The following is an 18,688-nucleotide window of genomic DNA, read 5'->3' on the forward strand; positions in this document are numbered from 1 at the left end:
TGGGAAAGGATCCTAGAAATAATTTAACCTACCATTTCTCAATTCTATATCATTATCACCTATATATTATCTAGTTAATATTTTGTCTTAAATCAATTTCCTGTTTTTGTTTAAATAAATTACAGTATACTGTAAGTGAAATGTTTTATATGCCGTAAATAGGAAAATATATAATTTAATACAATAAAGATAAAACAACATTTTAATTCTAGCTAAAGATTTTGCCTTTGGAAGACTCTAAATTTAAGGTGTGCCCTCTGTTAATAAAGGAGATTTGCTGGTATTAGGGAGGTGTCAAAGCTATACTAGCACCAAGCTGAGACTTCTCCTTGACCTTCTTAGAAAGGTTAAAAAGAGAATTGAAAAGGAAATAACTTTTTTACTTAGAGATTCAATATTATTTAATACTTTTAACCAACTCATCTGCTACTTCCACTAATATAGATCCCAAACTTTGGGACATATTAACTTAATTGCATCTCCTTAATTTTCAAACCAGAAAACCTAGATTCACAAAGATAAATTATTGGGCAAGTCAACACTGGAACCTGGGTCTCCTGATCTGCAATCTTTCCCTGCTCCTTCTCCCTGCAATTAAAAAAAAACACAGAAGTGGGATGCTATTTAGAGGTAACCTGTCAACTTAGGGCGTGGCCCATCCAAACTCTCTTGTAACTAGCTATGTTTGGTGCTTTTTTTTTTTTTTAAGGTTTTATTTGATAGAGAGAGACACAGCAAGAGACAGAGCACAAACAGGGCGAGTGGGAGAGGGAGAAACAGGCTTCCCATGGAGCAGGGAGCCCGATGCAGGGCTCCATCCCAGGACCCTGGGATCATGACCTGAGCCAAAGACAGATGCTTAACGACTGAGCCACCCAGGCGCCCCTATGTTTGGTGCCTTTAGTAATGAAGTGATCATTGCTTTCCTGCCTTCTTTAAGTAGATTTACTGTTCCCTTTACATATCTACTTGCTTATTTGTATATACTTATTTATATTTAAACGCAGTATATGTGGAATTTGAATTTTGGAGTTTCTCAAAATTAAGAGACTGAATTAAATTCAATCTCAGCAAAATCTCCTCCTCCCCTGGTACTCTACTACATTGCCTATGATGAAGTTTTGCTGTTACCCTGGGAACAGTTTATTTTGACCCTGTCACAGTCTACCTGTTCTCTGTTCCTAGTATAGTACCTCTTCTCATCAGAGAACTTGAAGCAAGTATTATATTATGCTCTTTAAAATTGAAGCTAAAGTGGGGCTTAGGACTACACCAAAGCAATACACTTGGGGGGAGGGGTGATAAGGCACTTTTTTTTCTCTAAGACATATTTCATCGCATTTTTCTTAATATATTTTACACTTTGCACTTCACTGTGAAAGAAAATGAGCTACTAAGCTGTTCAAAGAGGGCAGATTTAAAATCACAGAAATGTTTTTGAGTTTTAGGGTTTTTTTTTTTCCCCTGAAAATATTATCCTATTTAATGGGTCTTCTTGTTATTGTTACTTTTATTGTTCTTGGCTTGGGTTCACTTGTTTTATTGATGCTGCAACTAATTTTTAACAGTGTACATTTTGTTTCCTTTTTTAGTGAATTTGAGATTAATATCAAATAAATAGTAGTCTGTAGGCTTTTTAAATGTTTGGCCTTTGAATATTGGTATATTGCTGCTATTAAAAGTTACCTATTTCTAGTATGGTAACTTTTAATAGCAGCAATATACCAATATTCTGCATGGAGCACTGGGTGTTATACACAAACAATGAATCATGGAACACTACATCAAAAACTAATGATGTAATGTATAGTGATTAATATAACATAATAATAAAAAAAAGTTACCACAATCTTAATGTGTTCAAACAACACAAATTTTATTATCTTACATTTCTGGAGATCAGAAGTCTGACACAGGCCTCACTGGCTAAAGTGAAGATATCAGCAGAGCTGCATTTCTTTTTGAAGCTGTACGGAAGAATCCATTTCCTTGTTTTTTATAGCTTCTAGAGACTGCCTGCATTCCTTGGCTCATAGACCTCCTTCTCCATACTCAAAGCCAACTGTGGCTGGCGGAGTCTTTCTCACATTGTATCATGTTGACACTAATCCTTCTTCATCCATCTTCTACTTTTAAGGGGCTTTGTGATTACATTGGACCCACCTGGATAATCCAGGAAACTCTCCATCTCTTAAGGTCAGTTGACTAACAAATTTAATTGCATCTGAGCCTTAAATCCCCTTTGTCATTTAGTTACAGTTTCAAGGATGTAGACGTCTTTGGGTGACCATTCATTATTCTGCCTACTGCAGTCTTTTCTTCAAAGTTATCTCTTTATAATTTTTTTATTATTATGTTATGTTAATCACCATACATTACATCATTAGTTTTTGATGTAGTATTCTATGATTCATTGTTTGCGTATAACACCCAGTGCTCCATGCAGAACGTGCCCTCTTTAATACCCATCACCAGGCTAACCCATCCCCCCACCTTCCTCCCCTCTAGAACCCTCAGCTTGTTTCTCAGAGTCCATCGTCTCTCATGGTTCGTCCCCCTCTCCGATTCCCCCCTTCATTCTTCCTGTCCTGCTATCTTTATACTTTTTTTTAAAAAAAGATTTTATTTTGCGATGCCTGGGTGGCTCAGTTGGTTAAGCATCTGCCTTTGGCTCAGGTCATGATCCCAGAGTCCTGGGATCAAGTAGTCCCACGACGGGCTCCCTGCTCATCGGGAAGCCTGATTCTCCTTCTCCCTCTGCTTGTGTGCTCTTTCTTTTATTTTATTTATTTGAGAGAGAGAGAGAGAGAACCCGAGCACAAGAGTGAGGGTGGGGGGCGGGGAGGAGCAGAAGGAGAGGGAGAAGTAGACTCCCTGATGAGCAGGGAGCCTGACACAGGGCTCTGATCCCAGGACCCTAAGATCATGACCTGAGCCTAAGGCAGATGCTTAACTGACTGAGCCACCCAGAAGCCCATATCTTTAGACTTTTAAAAATAAAAATATATCGGGCAAAATATGAATCTATTATAAGGTGATTATCAATTAAATTCATTTTAAAATCAAATATACCTCATTATGTGGATTAACATTTCCTGGAGACATGTATTTTAAAGATTTAAATTCATTATTAAATCTTTTTTTTTAAGTATTTTTGGTGGGGAGATGATCATTTGCCATGTTTTAATGGAGCAGGGCTCGGCAAACTTTCCTGGTAAGGAGTTGCATAGGAAATATTTCAAATTTTTCAGGCTATACAATCACAAAACTCTACAACTCTCTTGTGGTAGCATGAAAACAGCCATAGATGATATGTAAACAAGTGATTGTGGCTGTGTACCAATAAAACTTTATTTACAAAAAAAAATCTTTGGTTTTTTTGTCATTAGGATGATATGATTAAAAGTCTTTTCCAACTGACTTAATCTTAATCTTTAAATGTTTAAAGTCAATCTTTAAATGTTTTTGGTATTTTGATGTGGAGTTTACAGAGATATTAATCAACTCTTTGGTAGGTGGATTTTATGAAGTTTGGTTTTGATGTGCTTTTCAGTCCACTGGTGTTCCCTTCTCTCCACGTCATCCCTGTGTTTCTTTCTACTCAAAACTTTTCCTATAATTACTGATAAAAATCAACCTCAACACTTCCAATAGAGGCTTCAAATCCTCAGTTATAGAGAGAAGACTATATTCCATCATGGATTTACATTTAATTTGTTCTGGCCTAATCTAAAAAAGATTCAAAGATTCTGAATTCATTTGTTACATCAACAGATATTATAATTTGGCACCTACAAAAGTGTGCAAAGTGCTTTCAAAAAAGTCAAAATGTATGTTTCTGTTCTCAGAGTTGCAAGAAGAAATTAAACTAGTATAAGAATAATGTATTAATACAGATTGACAAGAAATGTCATAGGGAGCACATACGTGATCAATGATTATTTGGCAAATCAGTGGAACAGGAAGTAAATATAATGAGTTCTGAGAAAGGATAATTATCTTTGTATTGTGTGTACTCCATGCCCATATATTACCCATTACCACTTAATTAACTACATCAAGAATGCCCCAAAAGCCACAGTAATTCTCCATATCATCATTAACTTATCCTTGTAAAAGGAAAAGTCTTAAGTACTAGATGCAAGTAAAGTAGTAAAGCTCAGACTCAGATGTGGAGAAATTATGACTAATTTTCAGATAGTCTTATTTGCAGGAGGTGTTCAGCATAAAGTACTCATGGTGAAGGCTCAGCAAATATTTATTAAAATATATTGATATGAGTCGGCTCTTACTATTTTTTCATGTTGATAGACACTTTCCTAAATTTTTGCTATGTATTATTTTAATCTTTTCATGACTTTCATTTAGTGTTTACTATGGGAAGATTTTTCAGTTGTTATGTGCATTACTCAATTAACAATCCATGGTGGATTTAATTTACACAGTGTTTTCTGGTCATTAATGAGCATTAGATACAATCCAGCCTATTATCATTTTACGTAATATTTTCTGTCAAAGGACCACTTTCATTCATCTCAAACCTTGAGATATTATCCACGTTATTTATCCATGTATTGATCCATGTATTGATATTATTTATCATGTTTATCCATGTATTGATATTATTACGGATAACTGTATGGGATGGGTTCATTTGACTTTATCCATGTATTGATATTATTACGGATAACTGTATGGGATGGGTTCATTTGACTTTACTTGTATAATTTTAGCCCTATCTTAAGAAATTTAAAACTGCAGAAGACTATTTTTTAAAAAGGCATTTTGCCTTGTTAATTCAAGACAAAAGTATAGAGTTTTCACACCATAGATTTTGTTCATTAGTGATTATTTACATACTGACTTGTTCTCTGGTAAGCATGATTTCCTCAGATGGGTATTACTTTTGGAAGTTTTTTGGACTGTTTTGGTATTGAAAAAGACTTTCTACAGAGTACTCCAATTCTACTGTATGACTCTAATTTCTTGCCTCCCTAACACTGATATTTTCTTTCCATTACTTGTAATTGCATTTTTATCAAAAAGAGAGAGAGGGAGAGAGGCATGACAAGGATGTGGATACAGAGAAAGGTGAAATATTGGAGCTAGTAATTTAGTCGACTTATCACAACTGCTATGGGTTATACTCCTAGATATAGCCCTGACAGGTGTGTATGTCAACAGTGTGTCCAACTTAAACAATTAACTTCAATAAATTAATAGCATTATGTTCTAAATATCTACCTAGAGTACATTGAAAATACCTCTAGCTAGTTATCTAATTGCATTTTATAACAATACCTAAATTTTATTCTTGCTTATATAATCTTCAAGTGATCCTCACAACAGTCCTACTGATGTGAGATGCTGGAGTAAGAAAATTCAGAGAGCAGCTGGTTGCTGACTTATAGCTGGATCTTGTGAACCAGTGGAGGCAAATGAAAGTGAGGTTATGATACGATTTTCCTTCCTCATCACAACACATCGCTCTGCTTGATCCTTCAATCCATTATGAGTATCTTTCTTTCTCTTGTATTCCCATCTCAGGAAGATTAAACTACTTGACAGTAGAATGTGTTTTAGCTGGCAGCAGATAACTAGGAATTCTTCTATCTCCTGTCTTATATTATTATTAGTGCCAACTATGACTAAGATAAAGACCACTTTATAGAGAGCATTATTTTCATGCATGCATATGCAACAGCAAAAAGCATAGGGTAAAGAGGAAGGTGCTTTGGCCTGGTAGAGCCTAGCTAGCTGCTCACCAAATCCCTTGTCCTCATATTCCTGCTGGACTACATTTCCCATTCTCCTGGGTAGTAGATGGTAGTCAAGAGATTAAATGATAGTGAGTGTGAGCAAAATTCATGTGTGCCACTTCCAGGCTTGGCCTGTTATAAACCTCTTATATGTGATCCTCCATAATCTCTCCCTATCAGACATTGGGATCTGACACTTGAAGTGAGCCCAGAAACCCTGTTTTGAAGATGGCAAAGATACAATATGAAAGGAGCCCCTGGGTCCCTGGAGGAGAGTGCCTGCTACTCTGAGACACTGGTATTGTAAGCAAGGCATATACTTCTCAAGTTTGAGTTTATGTTTATTTTGTTACAGCAGCTAAAATTAACTTAATTGATATACTTGGGTCTGCCAAAGTTATTTTTCAAGGCCTCAACTTCCTCTTTTATAAAATGAAGGAATTTGCTATACTGGCCTCCTTACTCTTCCGCAGACACACAGAACATTTGGGACTTCTGCACTTGCTGTTTCCTCTGGCTAAAAACTCTTCTCAGAAACTCACACTGCTTGCACTCTCAACCCTCAGTTCAGCCTAAATGTGACCTTATCAGTGAGGGCCTCCCTGGCTACTCTAAGTATAATGACATTTCCCCTTCTCCATCACTCTTTTCTCCTCTTACCTTGCTCTAGTTTTCCTTATAATACAATCACCAAACAATTTATTTATTTATTTGGTACTCAGTAAAATATTTGTTGAAGAATTGTGTGAATGAAGTGCTCTTCAAGGTGCTAAGCAGCTATAAGAGATTATTTTTCTAAATTCAAGAATTTATAATCTTAGGGAAAAAAATAAAACAGATTTAAAAATCAATTTTAAATACACAAAAGGCACGTACACTTTGTCAACATTTTATTGCCAAATATATAAGGAAAGATAGAGATTCTAATAATTATTAGGTACTTATTAAGTATTATATACCAAAGTTTTCAAAACATTATTTCATTTGATGACTAATGCAAAATTAGCATTATTTAGCCATTTTATAGATGAGGAAACCGGTTAAGAGGGCTGCAATGGGAGCTTCATAAGAGTAGGATCACATCTGTCATAGTCTCTGGCATTTAGCAAAGCTTCCAACAGTTGGCAAGAAATAATTTTTTTAATAGAAAATGGGTTAAATAACTTGTCCATGGTGGGTCAGTTGAGATTAGAACACATATTTGCCTGAATACAAAGTCCATGTTTTTGTTTTTTTGTTTTTTTTATACTTCTAGGATGGCAAATATGTTTCGCTCCAATCTAATTCCTGACTGGGCAGTAGCTTTTTCTGTTTCCTGTCATGAAAGACTGTTCCCTTAGTAACCACTTGTCTGAGTTGTTTCCATTTTGTCAGGCCTCAGCCCAGCCATCACCTCAGTGGAGAGGCTTTTCAGGCCCCACCCAGGCCTATTTATACCAGAACTTGCATTGTAACAAGATCCCCAGATGATTCCTGTGCATATCAAAGTATGAGAAATGTGACTCTAGGACTATACATAATATCAGTGAGTTAGCCTTGACAAATAAGAAGGCTCTTGACCATCTCTGTGTGCTTCTCTGTTATACTCATCCAGATTCAGAGCCCTAACTTTGGCATAATTATATATTATCTAGAGTGATTAGGACGGAGTGGAGTTAATTGGAAGTATTTTGAAAAGATGATCTTCAAGTGTTTGCTAAAAAGCAGGGAGAGATGAATTCTGGGTCAAAGGAAAGTGAACAAGTGCATTTGGGCATATACATGGCAGGTAGATGAACATTTTGTGCAGAGTTAGAAGGATACTTGGTCCAGAGCAGTACTGAAACTTTAACGAATGGATATAGAATGAAGGGAAGTTAAAGTAGTGGCAGAAGAAACAGATGAAAGTAGCATTAAAGGGGCACAAGGATAGAACAAGGCTACACAGGGTGTAGGTGAAGAATGATCTTAAAATTTAAAAGCAGGAGGGGGGAAAATGCTGGGGGAATTAAATTTGGTAAGAAGAAAATTATGAGTATTCCTAGAGAAAATAATTATACTAGGTAGTAAGGACACAGGTTATAATGTGACAAGTTGCAAAATCAAAGGCTAACAAAAAAAGGCTGATGAAAAAATGAACTTTGCATATAGATCATTTTTTCATGAACTTTACCATTAAAGGAATCACAGAAAGAAGACAGTGTAGATGGAAGGGCCATGGGTTCAAGAATTATCTTCTGAGACCTGGGTACCCAAGGTGCCTGTGCTGAGCCCTGCATCTTAGAGGCCTTGGCTTGTGTCCTTCTCTAGCCATGCCCTTTCCTATTTATTAGGTCAAGCGTTAAGGAACCCAGGAACCTGCTCACCTGGAGTCTCTGGCCCCCATTTTAGAGCATGGTCTCATAAACTAAGCTTCAGAAGTCCCTACCTAAATGACCCCAAAGTCATTTCCAGGACCCTTGAAGACATCTTTCTCTGGTCTAAAATCTTGAGAGCAGGACTGCATAACTCGTGTGTACATATCTAAGCTCAAGGGCTGTGCAGTGGGGGTGTTCATGGCCATGGCCATGGGTTGAGAGTGATCTGAACAGAGCTTGCACTTGTCTGGGTTTCCCCGTCACATGCCTGTGAGGCCCCACGTATTGCTTGATGGAGCTGGAAATGTAAAGAGAAAGGGGCTAGGCCAAGGCGGGGGTGGGGGTGTGGTAGGTTCCAACTGCATTACTAACCCAGGCTAGTATTGGATTCGAGTGAGGTTTTCACTCAGTTCTATACTCCATGAATCCTTTTTTCCCTTTAGGAGAAAAGATGTCTTCATAATTAAGGAATTTAATTAATTTTGCTTGAATCATCAATTAGGGAAGTTGAATGATACACAGCTGAATGCAGTTATATTTACTGATTCTTCAGACATTCAGAAGGCATCACTATGCTATCTTAAATAAATATTTGTACTCAGTGCAGATGTGGGACTAATCAGAGCGTGATAGGGGAAAATATATAGATTAGACTCAGCCCCTATTTGTAATACACTTCCACTTTTAGAAAAGATCTTTTATCATGAGAGCCATTCCTACTATACTAAAATTAACTACCATGTGATTGTAACATTCACTGTAACATCATGCTTGTGTCTGGCATCTGTGTTTGTCTCCTTGTTAATTCCTCAACCTTTCCATTTATTTTTCGTGTTCACAAAGGTTAATTGACATCAGCTACTGTCTATATCGGGAATTCCTTAGTGAGTCTTAGTGGTGGCCACTTTGTAAGGTTTCAGTTCAGTTGAGCAAGAATTTTGCTGGTCAATCTACAAGGCTCTCTGGAAGCCTAGCGCTTAATTGAAGTGCATTACCCCTGACTGGGCTGGATTGTTAGGCATGAGGGGTGGGAGTTTGAATTTCTTGTCTTTCTCTTTCTTATGGCTTAATCCTCCATACCCTGACTCCCTCTTAGGGGTTTTATAGGCACTTTCTCCCTTTGCTAAGACATTATGTGGATAGAACAGTAGTGATTTACTTGTGATACTCTGCCGCCTTGGGCTGAAGTAGGGCAGTAAGATCACAATACATTTGTACGCTATGTTTGGATTGATATACAAATTGGTATACATGTTGTTGTTTTCCATACATCACCACTATAAAGTGGTCCGGGCAGACATAATTCCCACCACACTGATGGGTGATCTGAGGCTCAGGTCACAGTGTTAGGTGATAGAGCAGCAGCTAAGACCCTGGATCTTCTGACTCCTGGTCCAGTGCTTGTCCCCTATACCACATGACACATGGGTCCATTTCCTTTGAAGTGAGGATCAATTGGGCTTATTGTGGAAGCACTTCATGCTCTGTACACTTTGAGAAACAGTGCATGGATGTCACTTCTTAATTGGAGTTGGCAGTTGACTCCTAGTCACTTGCTTTCCATACTTTGGATTTCTATGGGTGGTGCTTGCACACTGTTCTCATTTTCTTCCACTGGCTAGCTTTTCAGGGCTTGAAAGATTCTCACTTGTTGTTGTCACTTAAAGAATACAATATATTTGTTTTATAGCAAAATATATAACAATAAATATAGAATTGTGTGTGTGTGTATTATAGTATCTTGTGATTTTATATCTGCTATCACCAGATGGAATCAATGTAAAAAGCTTGGTTGGGATAATTTAGCCTAATCATTGTTGCTTTACCAGAGGGGGGCATCATATCAATTTTCTCTCAGGTAAATTAGTTTTTAGGGTTGAGATGTCTGTCTAGCATGGCAATGTCTATTTTCCTCTCAAAAATCACTTCCTTATCCTTTGTCATGTAGATCCAGAGAAATAACACCCATAATGTCAGGGAAAAGGGGTTAATATCACCACCCCAGCTTCCTGTTCCAGGTCCACAGGCCCAGTAATGGCACCCAGCCAGCAACTTGGCTGACGCTTCCCAGAGACCCATGGCTGTCTGCCTCTCAGCTGTCTGTGCAGGTCACCATCTGTGGTTGCTGGCCCCATGGCAGTGCCATGCCTCTGGTGATGGGTAGACACCAGAGGCTTCCAAGCTTCCAGCCCTTCTGCCTAGATGGTCTGCCAGCTCCTAACAAGTCTTCCACTAATGCCTCAATTTTGTAGTATCTGTGGACCTCCAGATGGGCCCAAAATGGACATGGGTGCACTGTTGCCTGCACTGATATGCGTATAGGCTTTCAGGTTCATGGAGGAAGCTGGGTGGTTTTGAAGCTCACTTTCTTTAGCTTCTGACTAGCTTGATGTGTGGGAATTATCAGGGATTTTCCAAGCAGTAGCATGAATTTACAAAAGTAGAACTCATAGGTAAAATAATTTAGCCGGACTCTCACCTATGATACTGGGGCTTTTTTTTTATTTTAAATTCCTTTACCTATGAGTATGAGTGGCATGGAATTGCAGTATCCCACATGGTCTCACTCTGCATTAGGGATATGGTAGACTTCTGCCAACCAGCACTTGCAGAAGTTGAATTCTTATCTAGTGCTGTTTGCATGGAGTCTTGTAGCCAAAGCCTTTTAAATCAAAGGAAATCAGGGAGAACAAAAGGTAATCTTCTGCCCTTAAGAGACAGGCCCTTACATTGTTCCATTAACTGTGTTTGCCTTAAATATCTGAATGGTTTAAGTAACTAGAGTGCATTTGTCTCCCTGACTCTGTGTGCATTAGGCAGGATGAGCATTAAACACACACGTGTGTGCATACATGCACATGTGTACACACATAAACCCTGTGGTCAGATTCTTGTGAGGGTACAGTCCATGTCGCTATTTATTATTCATCAAAATATATGAGATCTCTGTTACGAAATGTTCTGTCTCCAAAAACATATTTCTTCTCTTTTAGAAAAATGTCCTTGGCTGGATCCCTGGTACTTTAATTAAAATCCCGGTTGCTCTTTAAAAAAATGTTATTGCATTTCAGACAGCTTGGATATAAAACAGTAAGTCCAAGAACCAGAACTTTTTTTTATTATGTTAATCACCATACATTACATCATTAGTTTTTGATGTAGTGTTCCCTATCAAAATAACATCAACTTTTTTCAAAGAAATGGAACAAATAATCCTAAAATTTGTATGGAACCAGAAGAGACCCTGAATAGCCAGAGGAATGTTGAAAAAGAAAAGCAAAGCTGGTGGCATCACAATTCTGGACTTCAAGCTCTATTACAAAGCTGTCATCATCAAGACAGTATGGTACTGGCACAAAAACAGATACGTAGATGAAAGGAACAGAATAGAGCCCAGAAACGGACCCTCAAATCCACGGTCAACTAATCTTTGACAATGCTCAAAAAAACTTACGGAATGGGTATGGAGGCACATGGCATACTAGGTAGGAGGAATATGAAAATGACTAAAACATTGTCCCTGTCTTTACAGGGTAATGGTGTATTGAAGACAATTGGATACTTTTGATTATTAAAACATGAGTTACTATTTCTTAGGTAACTTATGATGTCTCAGGAACTTTTCATATTTTAACTTTCAGAATAACTTGATAAGGAGGATATTTTTTCCTTTACAGAGGAGGAAGCAAGACGAGGGAATTTAAATGGCTTACTCAAAGACACATAGCCCCTAGGTAGAGAATCCTGTCTTCAAATTCAGGTCTGTGTTGTCTTTAATATCCCTGCAATGCTACCATCTTTGGAAATTTGTGCTTTTCCTTCTCTTAGTGCTTCAAGGTCAGGCTTTTCTGATTTTCTTAACTGAGAACTAGAGGAGATAGAAAACATTTATTTTTTTAATAGAATTGCTGCATGAAGAGGTTTATATTTTAGTTGGTCACATGAGTTTTGTCTTAAAAATATCTGCTAAGGTTGGTTTCTTCTTGAGTGAATGAAGGTGGTGCTGAGCACAGGACAGAGCACAGAGGGAAGGAGGCTGAATGAGTCCTCCTCTCTGAGCTATTTTTATTGTCACATTTGGGGGGGCTTGTGGGACATAGAGTGAGCTGTGATGAAAGTCAAAGGGGGCAGAGCAGACTGGCCTCTGAGGATGTCATGGCTATAGTCTCCTTATACCTCTGAGGAGTAGCATGGGATACTCATGCTACTGCAGGAGCTATTCTCATAAGCCCCCAAACCCACCTTCTTAGGCCCCACACTTATTTGAATGGGATTGGCCATAGGGGGAGGGGGTCAGGTGGTAGCCTGGTTTCTGGCTCTGTGACCATTCTGCTTGAAGGTTCCAGAATCTGTCATTCACCAGGGGGTCCTCCAGGCTGGAGCTGAGGCAGTTGCTGAAGCAAAGGGTGGAGCTGGCAGATAATCTGCTTGTTTTCATGCTCTGAATTCCTCTGTGCTTCCCCCCGCCCCATGGGAAAATGGAGAAGGAGAAGCCTATGGTACTGGTGCCCTAGATCCTCAGGCTGAAGGTTCACCCTCATGAGATTTGATTTGCTGACTAGGTACATTAAGCAGTAAGACAGCAGAAGTCGGGAATTCTAAGTTTTAACCTCAGGTGTGCTCTTGTGTATGTGTCAACGTAGCATAGAACTGTCTTTCTCAAAGAAGGTGCTCATACATTTTGGCAAAGAAATTATAGACTCAAAGCCAGTCCTAACCTCTCATTTTATAGATAAGGAAACAGGCCCAGAGAAGTTATATGAATGAACCAAAAGATTTGGGCTTCTCCCCCTCCCCCCCAACAGCTTTGGCTTCCAAATCCATTTAGAACCTTGCAGACTCAGGCTCTGGGTCACATTAATTAAATACAGGCCTTCCCCATGGTAGAGAGATGAGCAAAGACAGAGAAGTACAGGTCAGCTTGAGTAGTTGTGTAGTTTGAGTCTATATGCAGCAGTGGATGGGATACCCTGCTCTCAGTTACTGGAGGGCTGATAACAATCATCTTGAATTGCTGTTAGTACTATGGAGTGGAGGAGGGGATTTAAATCAGAATCATCTGGGGAGATTTTCAGGACATGTGTACAAACTCTGCTTGCCTCATCCCACCAAAAATGAATCCAAAATAGAAGAGACAGCAGTGAGCATGGGTATTTGCAAGTAATTCCGATTTGCCTATCCCTTACTGGGACCTATTGTGGTACCATCTGACAATGGTAAGCTCCTTGAGGGATGATCTCGTCTTAAGTGTCTCTGTGTTCTCCACCAAGTGGAGTGTCTAAATCACTAGATATTTGCTGAGTAAATGGATGAAGCAGATGGCAGCGGAGAGATAGATAAGAAAAAATATCGTAGACAAAAAAGACTGGGCATTGGAATGTGAGGAAGCCCAGAGGCTGCTCAGTCAATACATGTTTATTGAGCGTGATTAAAGGTGAGCCCAGCCATCTTCAGCCGTCTTGCCATCGACCTTCTATCAATAAACATAAACACTGTTTTGCCCTTGACCTCAAGAACTAAAATAATAAATACCTTAATTGGTCATTATTAATTCCACTTTGAATTTATTATAGATAAATGTGGCCTTGAAAAGAGAATCACTCCTACATTCAGCCCATGCATTTTATCCTCAAGCTTCCCAAAGGTGCATGTGTAGTAAAACAAATAAAATCGGCCTCCCACCTCCACCCTCCCATCAATAGCACATTTGCTATTGAGTCCAGGCAAATGGCCATTTGCAAGGTTGGATGAGTAGTTAAGCCACACAGGCACAATGTAATATGACAACATTCCTCATGGTAATATTGTCCTTCTCCTCATCACATTTGAATATAGATTGCCAGTGTGTGATGCTTTCAACCTCACTCTCTATTCGTGAGCTGTGGAATTTTTCAGACAAGGTGAAGTCCACATGTGCTCCCCAGACATTATTGACTTATTTGTAAGTCTAAACAAAATCACAGCTATTGTCTCTAAGAAGTTAATTTGCCAAAGCTCTTTTCTTCCTGCCCTTAATTATGTATATATTTATAGACTTGAGCCACCTGCCTGCTCAATGCTCGTGTATAACCGTATCTCTTATGTACCACTTAATGGCTCAGGGCTCTTCCTTTATACTCTCTTTGCTTCAAACTCAACATTTAAATATCTGTACTCACCTTACCTTCTGAGTATTAAAACATTTTTTTTTCTTTAGTTCCTTGAAAAGCTGCAAACAAGCCTTTTAACATTTTATCTGGACAAAACAGTAGTGGTTTTACACAAGAAACAAGAAGTCTGTAAGTAAATCTGTGTATTTATATGACTAAAGTGCATTATAAAAAGAAGCAGTAAATCCAGTTTTCTACATGAAAGGAATTAGATTTTCCAGTTTACCTCTGCACTGGGATTAATAAAATATGCAACAAATAGCTGATGGAATGATCCATTTGAAGTTTGTAAAGGCGTCTTGGGAAGCTGGCTGGAGTAGCCTTTTTATTTTTTCAAAAAAGGATGCCTGCTAATTGTTTGATTCAGTCTTGTTCTTGAATGACTGTTTTAAAATGAGCTGAGAGACTGTTACCTGCCCATTTCTGCGTGGCTGAGCAAATTCACCCGTAAATCCAAGTTTCTCTTCATTTCCATCACTATACGTCTCCAAATTACAGAGCATTTGTTCCTGAGCTGGAGAGGTGCCAGAAGTTTCTCATCTAGCTGTCTGTGGGCTGCCTTTTTCTTTCCCCTCTTTGAGGCTTTCTGATGCTTAGAGTGAGCTCAACTCAAAGGTTTCCAGCCTTACACTCGCCTTACATTCCCCCACAGTCACACCAAGCTCTGTGATTCTGAGGAAAACCGTGTGCTAGCATCCGATTCACAGTCTCCTTTTACCTGCAGGTGTTCCAGAAACTTCAAAATGCGTCTGGTAATGTATTTGCTTCTCTAAACATGCTACTTTGGCATGCATTATATGCAGCTGCTTATTATTTTTTTTAAAAAATCTGTCTTTTGAATAACATGCATGCTAAGAAATGTCAAAGGGGGCTTGTAGAACTGTGTAAGCTTAATTACTGGTCTAGGTGTTTGTGTGTGTGTCCTTGTTAATGTAGGCATGTTTGCATAAATATGTATGATTTATGTACACATATGTCTGCACAGGCAGATTTCACTAAAGGAATCTTACTGGAAGCACTACTTTTTATGTACATGCAGGTTTTCTAATCAGATCTATAAACATCTTACTCAGCAGCAAGTAGAAGAAAAATACATTTTTCATCCCCTTGCAAATGGCACGTTTTAGGTACCTATTTGAAAAACCCTCCTTTCTTTCTTAAAAAAAAAAAAGGGTGATTGTGTGTGTGTATTTTGGGTGTGGGTTTTTGAGAATTTGGAGAGAAGAGTTATCTTCCTGCTGCATGAGAATTTCTACCTCATGTTACCTGCCTTCTTAAAACTCACTAATCACTGAAGAGAAGAGATGTGGTTCTGCTTAGAAGTAACCCCAGGGGGACATTGAGCCGCAGTGTTCAGCAGGCATTTTAGGTATTCTAAATACTACTGCTTGAATAATAAGTAGATGGGGTAGATTTGCTATCGCCGAGTCCTGCTATGTTTCCTGGCTTGTAGAAATCACAATCACACTGTACATTTAGGATGTGCATGTGTTTATTGAACTCTAGTAAAGCAGCATGAGAGTCTGGGCTCATAAATCACATTATTTATTTGCCAGTGTTGGGTGGTAGATTCTAAAATTAAGAAATTACTTAGCAATTAATAATACATTCAGCATCCCTTGTCTCATTGGGTGAGATTTACATCCTTGGGACTTGCTCTTCTAGTTATAGAGACAAATGATTTAAGGTTCAGACTTAATTGCTATTGCAAATCTTTAAGCTAGAAAGATGCTTGGAATACTTTATTTAAAAGTCTTATTTTGAAAAATGTATATGTATATTTCTAACTGTGGTGGTGAGCCAATTATGACTATAATGTGCTATATGTTTAAGAAATACTTGATTATTATTCACTTGAATAATAGACATTTTCTTTCTTGTCTTCATATTATAATAATTCTTTCACTTTGTATGATGCTCTTGCTCTTGAGAGATCAATAATTATTGTTGTAAAGATAAGAATAATGTAGCAACTGAGAATTCAAAGAAAAGTAGGTTGAAATAGCAGTTTTCTGAGAAATTAAATAATACTATATTTTCCCAAGTAGGTTTTCTAAATGTACAGTGGGTTTGACGTTTGAAAATGGAAACATCTTAAATGTAAACTTGTTAAGTGGAACAGACTGGGATAATATTAATGCCTTCTTGTTACTGTTCCTCACTACATTTAAAATGAGGTAGTACATTGGCTATTAATTGCCTTTGCTTCATGATATTGATTATAAAACCAACGATTGTTTTTTTATTGGCTTTGAATTGGAGATCACTGTAAACTTTGGTAAAATAGTTTACTGAATTGTAACAATAAAAATGCATGGTCTTAAAAATCAGTGTGAAAACTACTTTTACTTTTTACCATTCAAGATCTAATATTTTATCACTTATAGAGCTGTGTACTTATAGAAGATTGTGTATATTTCAAGAAAATTACCTGACATTTAATGCTGATTTTTGTCAACCATGTCCAATTCGTAATTACTCAAACTAACACAGTAAAAATGCATTTCAATATGTATGAATGGTTCCTTGCAAGGGCATATTATATTAGGAGCCATTAAAAACCCATGTAAGCTATTAATGTTATACTCACGTATTACTCTGTGTGTAAAGGATTTTTATTTTAGGTACCATTCATTTCCAGTATTTAAATACTCCTAAGATTGTGACCTATTTGATATAGGAACCTTGTTTTTGAATGTGAATTTCTTGATGAGGGTTTCAAATTGAATGTATAGAATGGTTGGAGATTTAGTAGCACTTTTTAAATATGTATTGCAATATGCATTAATGCATACATACAAATATTGGGTTATGTAAAAACATTCCTAGTTTTCAGCCAACCTTTGAAGTTGGTTATTTTGTTTGAAATCAGTTTCATAGGCATAAAAAGAGGTTTTATTTTTCTGAGCCTATATGGCACTGTGTAGTAGCAGGAAAACATCCAGAGCCATTTTGTAGGGAATATTGCAGGAACTATTTAGTGAGAGGAAAAATGCCTTGTTTCTGTTTCTAATTATGATTTCCTACTGCCTTTTAGATGTATGGTAGACCCGGTCTTTATTGTATAAAGCACATTTGTATTATCTACAATACCTGAAATGATTGTAAAACACTTCCTTCATACATTAGTTTTCCCGTCATATGACTGAGATTGCGTTATGAAACATTTCATTTTTTAAGGCTGAAATATAGAAAGAGGATATAGAAATATAATTTGTAGACTGACCATGCACCAACAACTGAAAACATTCATCCTTAAAGTAAGCATTTATTGAGCATAGCTTTGCCAAGCCATCTTCTATCCTTGGGCAAAAGAGTGGGTGGAGGAAGAGGTTTCTTATCTAAAGAGACAGGAGATGCTATTCCTGCTATTTCATCATTAACAGTTATTTATGGAGGCACACACACCTTCAACATAGCCTGAGAATTTTATATATATTTACTTATTTATTTATTTGTGTGGTGTGTTTGTGTGTATATATAGTTTGTTTGTTCTTAGTTTCAAAATGATACCATTCTAAGGTTTGCCTGTAGAGAGTAATGATCACAGTTGGGGTGGGTAGAGCAGGCAGGCTGGTGAAGGAAACTTTGGAGAAGGTGAGTTCTCAACCAAGTTTTGGAGGAGATTATTAGCAGGAACTGATGGAAAGGGCAGGAATAGGTATTTGGGGTGAATGGGAAAGAAAGATGTTAACAGGAGACAACAAGGTGATAACATTGCCTGGAGAAGAGGCACCATATTGGGAGTGATAGGAAGTGAAATTGAAAAAAAATCACAGGGTTGAGTTTGAAATATTTTAAGATAGAATAATTTGAAGATTAATCTTCATTAGCTCTATCATATCCTGTGGAAAATTTTGTGAAAGTAAACATTTCTTCTATTTTATCATAATCGATAACCTCTGTAAACAGCATTTCAAAGTCTATTCAGTAACATAACTTAACATTTCATGAGCATTTACTATGGGCCAGGCACGGTGCTAAATACTTTCAATGCATTATCTTGTATAGTCCTCACTTACTATTAAAATCCTCATACTACAAATGAAGAAACTGAGGTACTGAGAAGTCATATAACTTGTCTAAGGTTATATAAAGTCAGAAGTGGCTGAGCTTGGATTTGAAACCAGATTCTGGAGCCCAGACTTTGAACCTTTCTGATTCCCATACACCAGCCTCCTGTCACCCAATTCAAACTTTTAAGTCCCCTCTGAGTACTCTCTTCCTCAACCCCCTTCCTTTAATCAGTCCTGAAATCCTATTCGCACATCATATTTTCTTATATCTTTTTCTTTCTTTACACACCTGGCTCAAGATCTCATTTCCTCTTACCTGTAACAGCAAAACAGCCTTCCAGCTGATCTCCCAGACTCCTGACTGCTCTCCATTCAGTGCAGCCTCTACATTGTGACCATATTCACCTTCACACAAGACCATTTTGATC

General features: G+C 37.7%; 1 protein-coding gene across 4 annotated transcripts in view; it reads left to right on the forward strand.

The window, feature by feature from the left end:
• LOC113916508 (schwannomin-interacting protein 1) overlaps positions 1–18,688 on the forward strand; it is an 854,544-nt gene that overhangs the window by 87,947 nt on the left and 747,909 nt on the right. Inside the window, exon 1 of one of the 4 annotated variants that reach the window (XM_027582978.1) lies at positions 14,848–14,996. The exons of 2 other annotated variants lie outside the window; for them this stretch is intronic. In XM_027582978.1, the coding sequence (XP_027438779.1) occupies positions 14,988–14,996 (9 nt within the window). In that variant the 5' untranslated portion in view covers positions 14,848–14,987. Of the gene's footprint in view, positions 1–14,847; positions 14,997–18,688 lie in introns of those variants that run through there. One more of the 4 variants, XM_027582980.1, reaches the window with a different exon arrangement.

The sequence above is a fragment of the Zalophus californianus genome, chromosome 1, assembly GCF_009762305.2.
Source record: "Zalophus californianus isolate mZalCal1 chromosome 1, mZalCal1.pri.v2, whole genome shotgun sequence".
In the NCBI taxonomy this organism is placed as follows: Eukaryota; Metazoa; Chordata; class Mammalia; order Carnivora; family Otariidae; genus Zalophus; species Zalophus californianus.